This window comes from Hypanus sabinus, chromosome 6, assembly GCF_030144855.1.
Source record: "Hypanus sabinus isolate sHypSab1 chromosome 6, sHypSab1.hap1, whole genome shotgun sequence".
Lineage (NCBI taxonomy): Eukaryota > Metazoa > Chordata > Chondrichthyes > Myliobatiformes > Dasyatidae > Hypanus > Hypanus sabinus.
Window position 1 is genome coordinate 123,531,181 of NC_082711.1, and position 15,182 is coordinate 123,546,362.

At 42.2% G+C, this 15,182-nt stretch overlaps 1 protein-coding gene across 4 annotated transcripts in view; it reads left to right on the forward strand.

Annotated features, from left to right (window-relative positions):
* LOC132395808 (carcinoembryonic antigen-related cell adhesion molecule 4-like) overlaps window positions 1-4,540 on the forward strand; it is a 53,201-nt gene extending 48,661 nt beyond the window's left edge. For 3 of the 4 annotated variants that reach the window (XM_059972875.1, XM_059972874.1, XM_059972876.1), the window contains one exon: window positions 3,094-4,540. In XM_059972875.1, the coding sequence (XP_059828858.1) occupies window positions 3,094-3,160 (67 nt within the window). In that variant the 3' untranslated portion in view covers window positions 3,161-4,540. Of the gene's footprint in view, window positions 1-3,089 lie in introns of all 4 variants that reach the window. The other variant, XM_059972877.1, reaches the window with a different exon arrangement.
* Window positions 4,541-15,182: the final 10,642 nt, after the last annotated feature.

Consider the following 15,182-nt stretch of genomic DNA (forward strand, 5'->3'; position numbering starts at 1 on the left):
GGCCAGTGGTTCCAGTGGTGTGGGTTTGAACCAGCCCTCAAGTGTTATCTGCCTGTTGAATTTGCTCTAAATTTTACCACATGAAATTACCCCAACATCCCAACAAAAGGCAGGTTGGTTTATTCACTTTTAATTAGTCATTAGGTGGAGTTATTTGGGATGTGGGGATTAATGAGAATACCAAGAATTAGAGGAAGGAGTCATTCAATGCCATCTGTCCTCAGCTCCCATTCTACCCCAATTGCCTTTAACCTTCCTTGCATCTCACCCCACCAATGACCTGCCCTCCACCTCACATCAGGACCAAGAAATCCAGATATCCCCCACCCTCTGCCAGAAGCACCCACCTCTCAAAATAATAAATGACCACTGCTCCTGTCTAGCCCTACCCACCAATCCTGTAATACTGACCCCTCGATCAAGACTCTCCCAAGATCTAATTCATAACCACATCCATCCTGTCCTGTGCCCTCAGGACCGCCGTGATTCAATAAGGTTACCCTCATTCCTCTATCAGCCCAAGCAACTTACACACAAAGTAGAACATAGAACATTGCAGCACTGGAACTGGCCCACAGCATTGTGCCAAACTAATTATATTGGTAACCAAACCCAACTAAATGAATACATTCTGCCTACACCATACAGATTTACAATTTCCTGCTCATTCATGTCCCTATCCAAGAGCTTCTTGAACAACACCATTGTATATCCCTCTATCACCACCCAAGACAGTCACCACTTTTTGTGTAAAAATACATCCCCATATTTTGTTTGAATATAACCCCTCTCACTTTAAGTGCATGCCCTCTGGTTTTAGATATTTCAATGCAAGGAAAATAGTACTGTTTCCCTATCTACGCCTCTCATGATCGGTCGCTCCAGATATCAGAGCAATGAATTTCCTTTCGACTGCCTCCAGTTCAAGTCTCTCCTTAAACAAATGAACCAATCGATTCCTGTCAGTTCTGGTGTGGCCTTGCCAACATACCGGCTGTGTATCCATACCTACTTCTTCCTAAACTCCAACCTTCTGCCAATGACAAGGACTTGTACAAACCGACGGCCACCCCCTCCCCACACACACACAGAAGACCACATCTGAGAGCTCATTTACTGCTTGCTAGGAAATAGCTACGGTGGGCAAGACATGGGCACCTCAGCCACTGTAACAGGTCATGTGAAGGAGCTCATCAACCAGCGGGACATTTGACAAAGACTGACTGGCAGTGCAGTGGTAACAGGATTCTAAATATAAAAATTTGATTACTGCCACCTCCAGCATTTACTAATGAGGCTTCTAACCAGTTACTGCCAATACATCATAAACAGTAAATACATGGTGTGATTAGTTGGAACTCCAGGGATTTTTGCCACAAGTGTACTCCTGATATCCATGGCAACCCATGTCAAGACATCTCAGCTTCCTGTTCTTGAGGTTACATTATTACAACGTGAACTCTCTTGTTGGAAACCGTTAAAATGTCCTCTGAGGTAGCCCACTCGTTTTCGGTGACTTCATGGTGATCCTACATTCACCTCTCAGCCGAATGTTTTATAGCAAAGTTATCTTACCAAGTGCAAGAAGGTAAGATACAGGAGCAGAATTAGGCCACTTGGCCCATCGAGTCTGCTCCACCATTTCAGCATGGTTGATCCAGTTTTCCTGTATACCCCAATCTCCTGCCTTCACCTTCTATCCCTCATGCCCTGACCAATTAAGAATCTATCAACATCTGCCTTAAATATATGTAAAGAATAGGCCACCACAGACGCCTGTGGCAACAAATTTAACAGATTAACCATTCTCTGGCGAAAGAACTTCCTTCTCATCCCCCCACTCCATTCTAAGGTTGTGTCCTCTGGCCCTGGACTCTCACACCATAGAAACATGCTTTCCACATCTAATTGATAAAAACCTTCCATCATTCGATAGGTTTGAATGAAATCACCCTTCATTATTCTTAATAGTGATACAGGCCTAGAGCCATCAGATGCTCTTACAAAAAGCCATTCAGCCTGATGATGTTTCAAGATGTTAGATTACAGATCCATCTACAGACAGGCACAGCTAGCAGTTGACGTTGAAGTGAACCCAGTCAAGAGTCCCGACACTCTGGAGTCTGTAGATGCTGGACGCCAGGACAACAGATAGTCTGCAGGAGGGACTCAGATGCCGAGCAGCATATGCTGGGGGAAGGGAATTGTCCACAGTTTGTCAATGTCCCCCACTTGCCCTCCAAATGCAACTCAACCTATTGACCTTCTGCAAGACTGTATTTTTCCAGTTGGTTCGGTGATGATTTGACAATCGCACTGCCACATCCTTCCAGTGTTAATGGCATGTGGGGAAAAGAATGGAATTAATGGCTGGGTTGAATACTGGGCAGCATTCTTCGTTTTTGTGAGTATCAGTGCTTGTGACAGAGAGTGTGAGAGAGTCTGTAGGTAAGGGTATGTCAGTGTGGGTAGACATCTGTGAGTATCTGAGTCAGTGTGTGTGAATAAGTGTGCAATTATGTGTATGTGTGTATATCAAAGTGCCTCAGAATCTATGTGTACCCTTCTGTGTGACTGAGAGTGTGTGAGAGACAGAGTCTCTGTATGTGTGTGTTGGGGGGGGGTGGTGTTGGAGGTGTGTGTGTGTGTGTGTGTGTGCAGTATAGGCTTCTCAGCTCTCTCCAGGCTTCTTTGTTTTACCCAGCATTATATTTGCCGAAGGGGAAATACCCTTTGGGAAAGTGGACAATAGAGAACAGTGCAGAGGAGTGGACCCAGGGAGAGGTGATAATCAGGTGAGAGGAACTGGAAGGGAGGAAGTTGGGGTGAGAGCTAAATTTATCCATAGGAAGGAGAAATCGATATTCATGCCATCAAGTTGAAGGTACTCAGACAGAATATAAGGTGTTGATCCTGGTTCCTGAGGGTGGTCTCATGTTGACACAAGAGAAGACAATGTGTTGAGATTCCGAATGGTAATGAGAATCAAAAGTTTGGACACCAGGAGTTCCTGCGTGTAGCAGATGATTCAAATGTTTGTTTATTATAAAATGTATCATATACAACTCTGGTTTTTTTCTCTTCTCCAGATAGCCACAAAACAAAGGATGCAATTGAATATCATTCAGAAAGAAATGTCAGACTTCTCTCCCTCTACTAAAATGAGCGACATCCTGATCATCAACCTCCACAACCCACCTCTGCCTGAACAAAACGGGTCAAGAACATCGAACCCAACCCCCAAAAAAGTCCCTTCCGACACAAATACGGAGGAGCTGGTGTCACCATTGTAGAGGAGGGCGCATCAAGAGCACTGGACATAATAGACCACCTGAAAAGATTTCACGGTCAATTGTTTTCTCATTTGCAAGGATTTTTTCGACAATGGGGAGGGTTCAGCCATCCAGTTCTTTCGTGGTGACAACACTGAACTCAATATCAACTACATCCACAAACAAAATGCTGGTGGAACACAGCAGGCCATGCAGCATCTATAGGAAGAAGTACAGTCAACGTTTCGGGCCGAGACCCTTTGTCAGGACTAACTGAAAGAAGAGATAGTAAGGGATTTGAGAGGTGGAGATCCGAAATGATAGGAGAAGACAGGAGGGTGAGGGATGCAGCTAAGAGCTGGAAAGTTGATTAGTAAAAGGGAGACAGAGCTGGAGAATGGAAAGGATCATGGGACGGGAGGCCTAGGGAGAAAGAAAGGGGGAGGGGAGCACCAGAGGGAGATGGAGAACAGGCAAAGAGTTCTCCATCTCCCTCTCCAGGGAAGTCCTCTTCACCGCACCCCCTCCTGTCTTCTGCTATCATTTGGATCTCCACCTCTCAAATCTCTTACTATCTCTTCTTTCAGTTAGTCCTGACAAAGGGTCTCGGCCCAAAATGTTGACTGTACTTCTTCCTATAGATGCTGTCTGGCCCTCTGTGTTCCAAGAGTGTGTGTTGCTTGTATTTCCAGCATCTGCAGATTTCCTCGTATCAACTACGTCCAAGCCACTCTGTGCGAACAGTAATGTCTAGCAAACTTAATTTCACTCAGCCATCAGCTGTCTGAATGGTTCAGTGACTTTAAAGGGAAGAGACATTTATGGTACATAATTTCAGTGGTAGTTTTTCAGTAAACAAAGACTGTTGACTGATATGTCTCGCCACTCGCTGTTAAATGCATCTCTCCCTTATTAGGGAGAGCAGGAGCTTGTGGTGTGCAGAAATGTTGGGTGAACGAGTAGTTTTAATGGTAAAGCAAGTTGGTGTCTTTATTGATGCTTTGCTGCACACTTGAGTGCTCAGTGGAGGGTGCTGATGCATTTTTTTGCCTGTGGGGGTGTCATTGCTTTACTTGTGCTTTGGGGGGAGTATCCGGGGATCTTTGGTGTTCTAAAGTTTTGACTGACATCCATTCTTTGGGACACTTCTTTGTGTGGATGTCTGCGAAGACAAAGAATTTCAGGACGTTTATTTTATACATTCATCTGATATTATATACAGCCATTGAACCTATTAGACCTATTGAATAAACTGTGTGTGGACCCTGCTGGCACGTCTCATTGAGATGAACACCAAGCTGTTTTCTCTGTCAACAACAAGGCACAGCCAGGCTTATAGCAGGGGACTTTGCATCAGAAAACATTGGGTTCTGTAATGGAACCGTGATTAATTTTGTTGTAGGAGTTTTAAAATATGAGAGCTCTCCCACAAGTGATATCATACTGGCGCCCCCACGCACCTGTCGTCACACATGGGTTCCCTTCGCCAAGATCAGCTGACATGTGCGCGGAGCCTTACGTCACATTATGTTACTCAGCTTGAGCTTGGTCCTTTCAGTGACTGAGCAACCATCACGTGCCCCCTTCTTCCCCCCCCCCCCCACTGTCAAGAGAGTATTTATGGGCTGGGTATTCTCATTGATGCAAAGAGATGTCAATCACTGGTTACACCCAGTAGCAGAGGCTCCAGCCAAGAGAGCGTTACGCCTGTGATCCTGTCAGCAGCTCCTACCCCATATTCCCAGTAAAACTGGAACAAATCTCAAAGTAAACATCCTGCTTTTTGACTTATTTCCATTTACATCCAAGGGATGTTGAAGGAGGGGGAGGGGTGGGAGACAGCCATCTCCTACAGCCGAATCTGATGTATCGCTGGGAAGTAGAAGGAGGCCGCTTGGCCCATTGGCTTGATGCCAGCTACCCAGGGAGGGTTCCCGACAGAAAGGGGGGGGAGGGGGGAATTTATTGAATGGTGTGGGGGGTGTGGACAGGAGGGGCTCATCTGTGTGGAAATGTCTGATCCCACAGTGGTGGCAAGCAGAGGGATTCACCACATTGGTGGGGAAACACCAGCAGAATTTTGACCTGCAAGTGGGGCCAATGTTCTAGGGAAAATGAGGAAAGCAGTGGTGTTGGGGCTCGATGGACTAGCCCGGGGTCTTATTGAATGACAGAATGGCCTGATGTGGTCGAGTGGACTGTTCCTGTTGTCTGTGTGTTTAAAGAGAAGGAATAACCAAACCCTTCCCAGGCCCACAGGATGTCCCAGTCGGTGTTGTAGGGACTGGTGCTTGGAGTCCAGTTGTTCCCAAATGGGGTCAACAATTTGGCTGAGGGGCCAAATTCAACATTTCCAGGTCTATTATTGACACAAAATATATAATTCTATATTGATGACAGAGAATTGCATAATTTAAGTTATGTGTATTATCTGCATGTACTTGCCTGTGATGCTGCTGCAATTCAGTTTCTCAGTACCTGCACCATCCCATATTTGTGCACTTGGCAATATATTCAACAGGACCTGAATAAATTCAGTTAGATTTGAGTAGCTACGATCATCTTGGCATCTTGATTGGTCAAGTGTAAAGAGACTGTACACTATTAAATGCAAGACCCTTAAGAGAGTTGATGAGCAGAAGCATCCTGGAGCCCAAGTTCACTGCTCCCTGAATGTGGCTACACAGATTGATAGGGTGGTTAAGAAGTCGAATGGAATGCCTGTATTTATCAGTTGAGGTAAAACATTAACACAGTGCAACAAAGCATTATGGTTACAGAGAAAGTGGGGTGCAGGTAGTTATATGGTGCAACGTCACATCTACACTGTGAGGTCAAGAGTCCATTCAAGTTGCCTGTAAAAGCTCAATGGATGCCATCCTTCAGACTGGTTGCATGTTTTCTTTTTTTTTGTTATCCTCGACCCAACAGGTGAGAGAGAAGTCAGAATGTCCAGGTTATCGGGATTTTTCATTCCGTTGCTTGCTTTACTGAAGTAGTGGGAAGTATAGACAGAGTCCAGGGAGGGGAGGCTTGTTTCTATGATGTGCTCAGCCATGTCCACAGTTCTCTGCAGTTCCTTGTAGTCTTGGGCAGAACAGTAGCCGTATGAAGGTGTGAGGTATCCGGATGAGATACTCTCTATGGTGCGTTGATGAAGTTTGGTGAGGGGCAAAAAGCAGATGCCCAAGATCTTAATGCTTGTTCTAGCTATTTCAGTTTAGGATCACTTCTATAGCAGCTTGTACTATGAATTCAGTGCATAGCAGGACAATGATCTGTGACTATCCTTGATCTATTCTCCAACTGGACTCATTCTGTGCCGTCTTGTTCAAACTCCGTCCAACCTCCTCAATGATATGTATCAGCAATCTTTCTACTGACTATTCTCTTCATTGTGAAGTATTGTCTTGCACCTTCTGGCTCTCTGAGTTCCGCAGGTATCATTTTGTTTTTGTTAGTTTGAACTACCGGAGGTGTAATTGAAAACAACATGATGCAGGGTAAAAGCAACCATTATTACTTTAGTTTCACTGTTACAAAATGGTTGATGTGTTAATCTTTGTCATAATGAAACTCACAGCATATTATGTTGAATTTGTTTTTTTCCTTTTTCGTTTATTTTTGGTGAGCCACCTCCTCCGTTGCCAGGGTAACAGCCCACCAGAGCTGCAAGGAGTGTCGCTCAATTTATCGCTCTGGAGTCACCACCTCTCAATGTAGAGACAGTGGCCTCAGGAACAACTGCACCAGAATGATAGCGGCAGGAAAGGATGTTGTGAGCATTGACTGTATGGAATGTATTCCACCAGGGTCAGAGCGAACTGAGAACTAACAACTTAGTTGGGGTGGGTGGCATATAACAAACCTGCCAAAAAGTTTGAGTTATTCCAAACAGTTTTCAATCAGTTAATACTTGTCCAGTGAGATAGAGAGAGAAAACTACTTTTGTAGTGATGCACCATCAATAACTCTCAGAGACAGAAGGTGAATGATAGGCTTTTATTAGCAGCAAAAGGGAGCACGGCATCTCAGACACTGAGGGAGGAGCAGTGCCTCCAATCGCCTCAAAGGAGCAGTCAGCAGAGGGGCGTGTCCAGACAGGTATACATAGTTTACCACATGCAGGAAATTTAAAGTAAGGAGAAAACACTGGAAAAGTTGAGCGGATCGGCAGCATCTTGGACAGTCCCAGTTCTGAAACTGGGCTTTCCACCATTTCTCCTCTCACAGACATAGCCTGATGTACTGAGTTCCAGCATTTTCTGATTTATAATTCTATAACTTGGTCCTGCTACTGTGGGAAACTTGGCAGCCAATTGTGTTGGGTGAGGTACCACCCAGCACTATGATAGTGATCGAATGTGCTCAGGTTAGCTGCTGGAGACAAGCTAAGGTGCATCTGCAATCTCTCATAACCTGCAGACTGGTTAATCAGCATGAGCCGCGCCTGATCCTAAACGATTCTTGAAAGACCATTGCTAATGCCTCCACATCTTTTCAGTCACTTCTTTCAGATCTCTGGGGTGTACACCATCTGGTCTAAGTGACCAATTTACTTTCAGACTACCTCTGTTTCCCAAGAACCTTCTCCCAAGTGATGTAACATTGCACATTCTGACCACTGACATCTGGGACTTCCATATCCTTTCACAGATGAGAGTGATGTACAATACTTATTCAGTTCATCTGCCATCACCTTGCACCCCCATCCCATTACTACCTCTCCAGTGTCATTTTTCAGTGGTTCGATATCCACTTCCACCTCTCTTTTACACTATATGCACCTGAAGAAAAATATGGTATCCCCTTTAATATTACTGGCAAGTTCACCTATGTATTCCAGCTTTTCCTTAATTATTTTAGTAGCATCCTGTTGGTTTTTAAAAGATTTCCAATCCTCCAACTTCCTAGTAATTTTTGCTCTATGCCCTCCATTTGGTTTTTACGTTGTCTTTGGTTTCTCTAATCAGCCACTGTTTTGTCATCTTACCTTTAGAATACTACTTCCTCTTTGTGATGTATATATCCTGTGCCTTCCAAATTGGTTCCAGAAATTCTAGCCATTCCTGCTCTGTTTTCATCCTTGCTCGTGTCCTTTTCAAATCAATTTTGACTAATTTTTCTCTCATGTCTCTCTAATTCTCTTTATTCCACATCTTACTTCAGCTTCTCCTTCTCTAATGTCAGGGTGAATTTGATCATATTAAGATCACTTGCCCTTAAGGGTTCTTTGAAATTCAGTGACCTAATTAATTCCGGTTCATTACAACACCCAATCCAGAATAGCTGATCCCCAAGTGGGCTCAAACACTAGCTGCTCTAAAAAAGCATCTTGTAAGCATTCTAGGAATTCCTCCTCTTGAGACCAACACCATCCTAATTTTCCTAATCACCTGCATGACAATCCCCCATGACTATTGTAACATTGCCCTTTTGGCATGCATTTTCTATCTCCCATTGTAATTTGTGGACCACATACTGTCTGAACTTTATAAATCTGAATCTTCAGTTGATTCTTATGAAATGAATGCTTTTTTACAAAAGATTGTTTTCCCTAAAATTTCTGCTGAGGATCAAAAAACTCTTGATGCCCAAATTACTGAATCCGAAATCCATAAAGCTATTTTTTCAATGCAGTCTGGTAAGGCCCTGAGACTTGATGGTTATCCTGTAGAATTTTATAAAAAAAATTTGGAAAACTGCTTTCTCCATATATGTCAGAGATGTTTAAAGATTCTTTTGTAAAAAGTGACTTACCCTCTACTTTCTATGAAGCTTCTATTTCTTTAATCCTCAAAAAGGATAAAGATCCTACTGATCCTGTCCCTCATACAGACCTATTTCATTACTGAATGTTGATGCTAAGATTCTCTCAAAGATAATGGCCAATCAGTTGGAGAGTATTTTGGGTAAAATTATTTTTAAAGATCAAACAGGTTTTATAAAGGGTCGTCATTCTTTTTCAAATGTTTGGAGATTATTTAACATTGTATATTCGTATGTTATATCTTTGGATGCTGAAAAAGCATTTGATTGAGTCGAATGGAAATATTTATTTAACGTTTCAGAAAAATTTGGTTTTGGTATTAATTTTAATAATTGGATTAAAATGATATATAAAGCTCCTGTTGCTACTGTTGTCACCATTAACTGTAGGTCTCCCCTTTTTCAGCTATCACGGGGGAGAAGACAAGGTTGTCCATTAAGTCCTTTGTTATTTAACTTAATATTAGATCCCCTTGCTATTGCTCTTCGTGAAGCTAGAAATATTCATGGGATTTTTATGAATGAGACCATGCACAAGATCTCTCTTTACGCTGATGATTTATTGGTATATATATCTAAGCCTGAAGAATCTATTCCTGCATTGCTAAAATTATTTGACAAATTTGGAGATTTTTCAGGATATAAAATAAATATTAGTAAAATTGAATTACCGTAAATTCCGGACTATAAGCCGCTACTTTTTTCCCACGCTTTGAACACTGCGGCCTATACTACAGTGCAGCTAATGCATGTTTTTTTTCATGCCGCCAAAAACATTTTGCCCCGTAACAGTAGACCAATAAAATTGATGAGTAGTTCACAGAGGTCCAATGAAATTGTACGATAAATCAAGCACACTTTCACAATTAAATTATTGTAAATCAGTCATTTGTACTCACCCTCATCAACATGGAAAACACTCGAAGAAAAGCATATGATGCAGCTTTTAAGTTAAAGGCAATCAATCTGGCGGTTGAAGAAGGAAATCGAGCTGCTGCACATAATCTTGGCATAAATGAATCGATGGTGAGATGGTGGAGACGCCAGCGTGAAGAACTGAGTCAATGCAAAAAGACGACAAAAGCTTTCAGAGGTAATCATAGCAGATGGCCCGAACTTGAAAACTTTCTTGAAGACTGGGTTAACACACATAGAGCAGGCGGCCGCGGTGTTTCCACTGTGCAGATCAGACTGAAGGCTAAAGCAATCACCACCAAAATGAAAATCGAAGATTTTAGAGGTGGGCCATCATGGTGTTTTAGATTTATGAGACGAAAAGGCCTGTCCGTCAGGGTACGCACGACTGTGTCAGCAGATCCCTCCCGACCATGAGGAAAAACTTGCTAACTTCCGCACATTCACTCAAACAAAGATAGCGGAGAATTCCATCGGGCCAGATGATATCATAAATATGGATGAAGTACCTTTGACGTTTGACCTGCCTCTCACTCGGACTGTTAATAAAAAAGGTGACTCGTCCATCACACTGAAAACAAGTGGCCATGAGAGAACGCATTTTACTTGTGTTCTGAGCAGCACAGGATCCGGACTAAAGCTTCCACTGATGGTGATTTTTGAGCGGCTGACAATGCCAAAGTAAAGATTCCCAAAAGAAATCATGATGAAAGTCAATAAGAAAGGTTGGATGATGGAGAGTCTAATGAAGGATTGGCTGAGAGAGTGCTACGCCAAGCCACCAAGGGGATTTTTTCACAGAAAAAAAGCATTGCTTGTTATGGACAGCATGAGAGCCCATATAACAGATTCAGTGAAAGCTGCCATCAAGAGTACAAACTCAATTCCAGCTGTGATTCCTGGGGGCACCACGAAGTATTTGCAGCCACTGGACATCAGCGTGAACCGGGCATTTAAGGTGGCGCTGCGCGTTGAGTGGGAGGCTTGGATGACGAGCGGCGAGAAATCCTTTACCAAAACAGGACGCATGCGAAGAGCATCTTTAACTCAAGTCTGCCAGTGGATCCTAAATTCGTGGAGCCCTGTCACATCCACCATCACCAGCGGGTTTCGAAAGGCTGGACTGCTGCGTGATGAAGAGGACCGCGTGCGCTCAAGTGAGAGCGACAACGAAGAGACTGCAGTGAGTGACGAGATCCTGAGGTTGTTCAATTCGGACACTGAAGAAGAGGACTTTGATGGTTTTAGTGCGCAGGAGGAAGATGAAGAAGGCAATCAATAACTTTTCCTGGTAGGCTGCAGTATATATATTTTTTTACCAGTCGTTAGGAGATATTGGAATGTTGTTCGTGCACTGTTCAGTAAAAAAGTATATGCAACGTAATTTGTGTTACCGATACGTACGTATATTTAAAAGTAGCTGTGTTACAGGCACTGTTCGAAAAAAAGCATTTGCAATATGTATTTGTTTATGTTACCATACGGATTTAATTAAAAGTTAAAAAATCCTCACGTGTATTATCTTTCTGTGTAAATATCTCATATTACAACGTGGGACACCTGCGGCTTAAAATCCGGTGCGGCCTGTACAAGTACAAAATTGATTTTCTTTCTAAAGTTAGAGCGTGCGGCTTTTAATCAGGTGCGCTCTGTAGTCTGGAATTTACGGTACTTCCTTTAAATGAAATTGTCTTTGATAATATTCCTTTCAAAGTTATGGATTCTTTTAGATACTTAGGTGTCAGAATTAAAAAAATTTAAGGATCTTTATAAAGCTCATTTTCCTCCTTTAGTGGACTCTATTAAGTACTCATTTAGTAGATGGAGCCCACTTACATTTTCACTTGTTGGTCGTATTCATATAGTTAAAATGATGATTTTACCGAAATTTTTGTATTTATTTCAGAATATTCCTGTTCTTCTGACTAAGTTTTTTGATCAGATTGACTCTATTATTCTATCTTTTATTTGGGATAATAAAAGACCAAGGATCAGTAAAAATCATTTACAAAAGTTGTAAAAGGACGGAGGTCTCGTTTTGCCTAATCTAAGAATGTATTATCGGGCTGTTAATTTGCGATATTTATGTCCTTTTGGTTATATTGGAGTGACAGGAATGACCAGCCAATCTGGGTAGACCTGGAACTGAGAGCTGTGAAACAGTTTTATTTAACTTCGTTATTAGGAGTTGCTCTACCTATACAATTAGCTAAAGCTGCTAATTTAAATTTATATCCCGTGGTTAAGCACTCTTTACAAATTTGGCTCCAGTTCCAATTTTTTTAATCTTAAACAATTTAAACTTTGTAGTATAATTTATTGTAATTACTTTTTTAAACCTTTAAATCCAATTTTTTTACTTTGGAAAAATAAAGGTATTAAATCTTTTTTGGACTGATTTAAAGAAGGCAGATTGATGTCTTTTGAACAATTAGTTGATAAATATTCTCTTTCATATTCACACTTTCTACAATATCTTCAAGTTAGACATTTTTTACAAAAATATTTAAGTAATTTTCCTTATATATTGGAGGCTGACTTGTTAGATACTATTATGAATATGAACCCCTTGATGAAAGGTTCTATTGGAAGAATTTATAATTTATTATTACAATGGGATAAGCTTCCTTTACTTAAGATTAAACAGGATTGAGAGAAAGAACTCAATTTGACTTTTATATGGGAGGACTGGACGCGGATTCTGAAGTTGGTTAACTCTTCCTCGGACTGTGCTAGTCATTCACTGACTCAATTTAAAATTGTACATCGTTACCATTGGACAAAAGAGAGACTTTTAAAATATTTCCCAATGTTGACAAGTATTGTGATAGATGTAAAACTGAGATAGCCACACTGACACATATGCTCCAGTCATGTTCTATATTAAAACTGTTCTGGAAGTCCGTCTTTTCGACAATTTCTAAAGCACTTAGAATCAACTTACAAACTAATAAATTGACTTTTTGGAATAATTCCTCAAAATATTCATGGTATTTCTCTGTCTGACCAACATGTTACTGCGTTTGTTACATTGATAGCTAGGAAGGCCATTTTGTTGAAATGGAAGGATATATCTGCTCCTGCTTTGTCACAATGGTTCTCTCAAGTGATGCTGTGTCTCAGTTTGGAGAAAATTAGAAGTCGAACCTTTGAACCTTTATTTGTTTTTGAGAAGAGATGGGGCTCATTTGCTTGTTACTATCATTTCAGTTAACCTCCACGATCTAAGTTTTGTTTTGATTTTTTTTTCTTCTTGTTGGCGGTTTGATGTTTATTTTTAGAAGCTTTCTGTATGACGCATGGCTTTGGGGTTGTGCCCTCAATAGGTCTTTTTTTTTCTCACTTTTCTTGCTTAGTAGGGGTTTATTTATTCACAAAAATTTTCAATCTTTAAGATAATTTTTTTGAGGCATTGTAAGTGTTGTTGCTTTGATGTACCTGTGTATTTTTGAATAATAATGATAATAAAAAGATTTGAAAAGAGAAAACCCGGAAGTGCTCTTCCAGCAGTTTTCAGATAGGATAATCCATAATAACCAGCCAGATATAATATTACTGGATAAACAAAAGGAACAACTGCCATAGTAGATAAAACCATTCCTAATACACATACGTTCCTCGACCAGTGGAGCACCTCACAACAGGCATCATTTGTGTCATCAGTCAGACAACATAATTATTCCCTTTGTCAATCAGCTTCCAAGTGTTGCTACTCATTCGTTGCCACGCCCCATTGCTGATCCCCTTCTCCTCAACATACGTTCTTACCCCAACCATCGTCCAGAGCCCCAAACTCTGCCCTGTGCAGACCTGCCTCTGGTTTCTGACTCTGCTCCGTTGAACATCCAACTGATGGTTTCCCATTCTGCTTTCAGTCTTTAGAGGAGAGTGGTGTTTTCTAACAACCCTTCAGAAACAGGGAAAATGACCCATAATAAGGAAATGAGCTGTGAATAAGGAGTTTAACTACCAATGTCATTCTTCCTCAGCCCAGAGACTTGAGGGGTGAAGAATATCTCAGACAGAACTGCAGTCAGCTCGACTTCTACAGTCTGCAGAAAATTCAAGGGAAACCTCTTCACACACAGAGTGTTGAATGTTTGGAACCCATCACCACAGGGAGAGCGAGAGGTGAACAACAGGGGAGGATTTAAAAGGACCGTCATGGAACAGAATCACTGGCAGAGTCCAGCCGGCATGACTTGACTCTCAACTGTACACTAGCTATGTTATAAATTCACGAAGTACTGGAGACAAAGTTCAAAATAGAACTGACTTACTTGTCTCAGATCCAAAATACTAAACTCTGGTCCCATTAAAGGTGAATGTGCAGCAGAAGAAACTCCTCCCATGCCCAGGGACTAGGCTGCAGAACTGGGTGTGGTGAGCAGCAGCAATAATTACAGAGTTCAGCACCGACAGTCACTCTCGAAATTGCATTCAGCAACACTGATGGAGAAATATCCAGCATGCAGCTTATTGAAACTTCTTCCCCAGTATGAACCCGGTAGTGTGTCACAAGGTTAGATTACTGATTGAATCCACAGCAGGTGAATGGCATCTCTCCAGTGTGAACTGACTGGTGTTTCTGTAGGTGGGATGACTGAGTGAATCCCTTCCCACAGTATGGGCAAGTGAACAGCTTCTCCCCAGTATGAACTCGCTGATGTGTCTGTAGGGTAGATGACTGAGTGAATCTCTTCTCACAGACGGAGCAGACAAACGGCTTCTCCCCAGTGTGAACTCGCTGGTGACTCTGTAGTTCAGACGACTGAGTGAATCTCTTCCCACAGACTGAGCAGATGAACGGCTTCTCCCCAGTGTGAACTTGCTGGTGTCTCTGTAGGTTGGATGAATGAGTGAATCTCTTCCCACAGTCTGAGCAGGTGAACGGCTTCTCCCCAGTGTGAATTCGCTGGTGATTCTGTAGGTCAGATGACAGAGTGAATCTCTTCCCACAGTCTGAGCAGATGAATGGCCTCTCTCCAGTGTGGAATTGCTGATGTACCTTCAGCTTAGAGGAGTAAGTGAATCCCTTCCCACATTCTGAGCAGATGAATGGCTTCTCCCCAGTGTGAATTGGCTGGTGACTCTTTAGGGTGGATGACTGAGTGAATCCTTTCCCACAGTCTGAGCAGGTAAACGGCCTCTCCCCAGTGTGAACAGACTGGTGTCTCTGTAGATGGGATGATTGAGTGAATCCCCTCCCACATTCTGAGCAGGTGA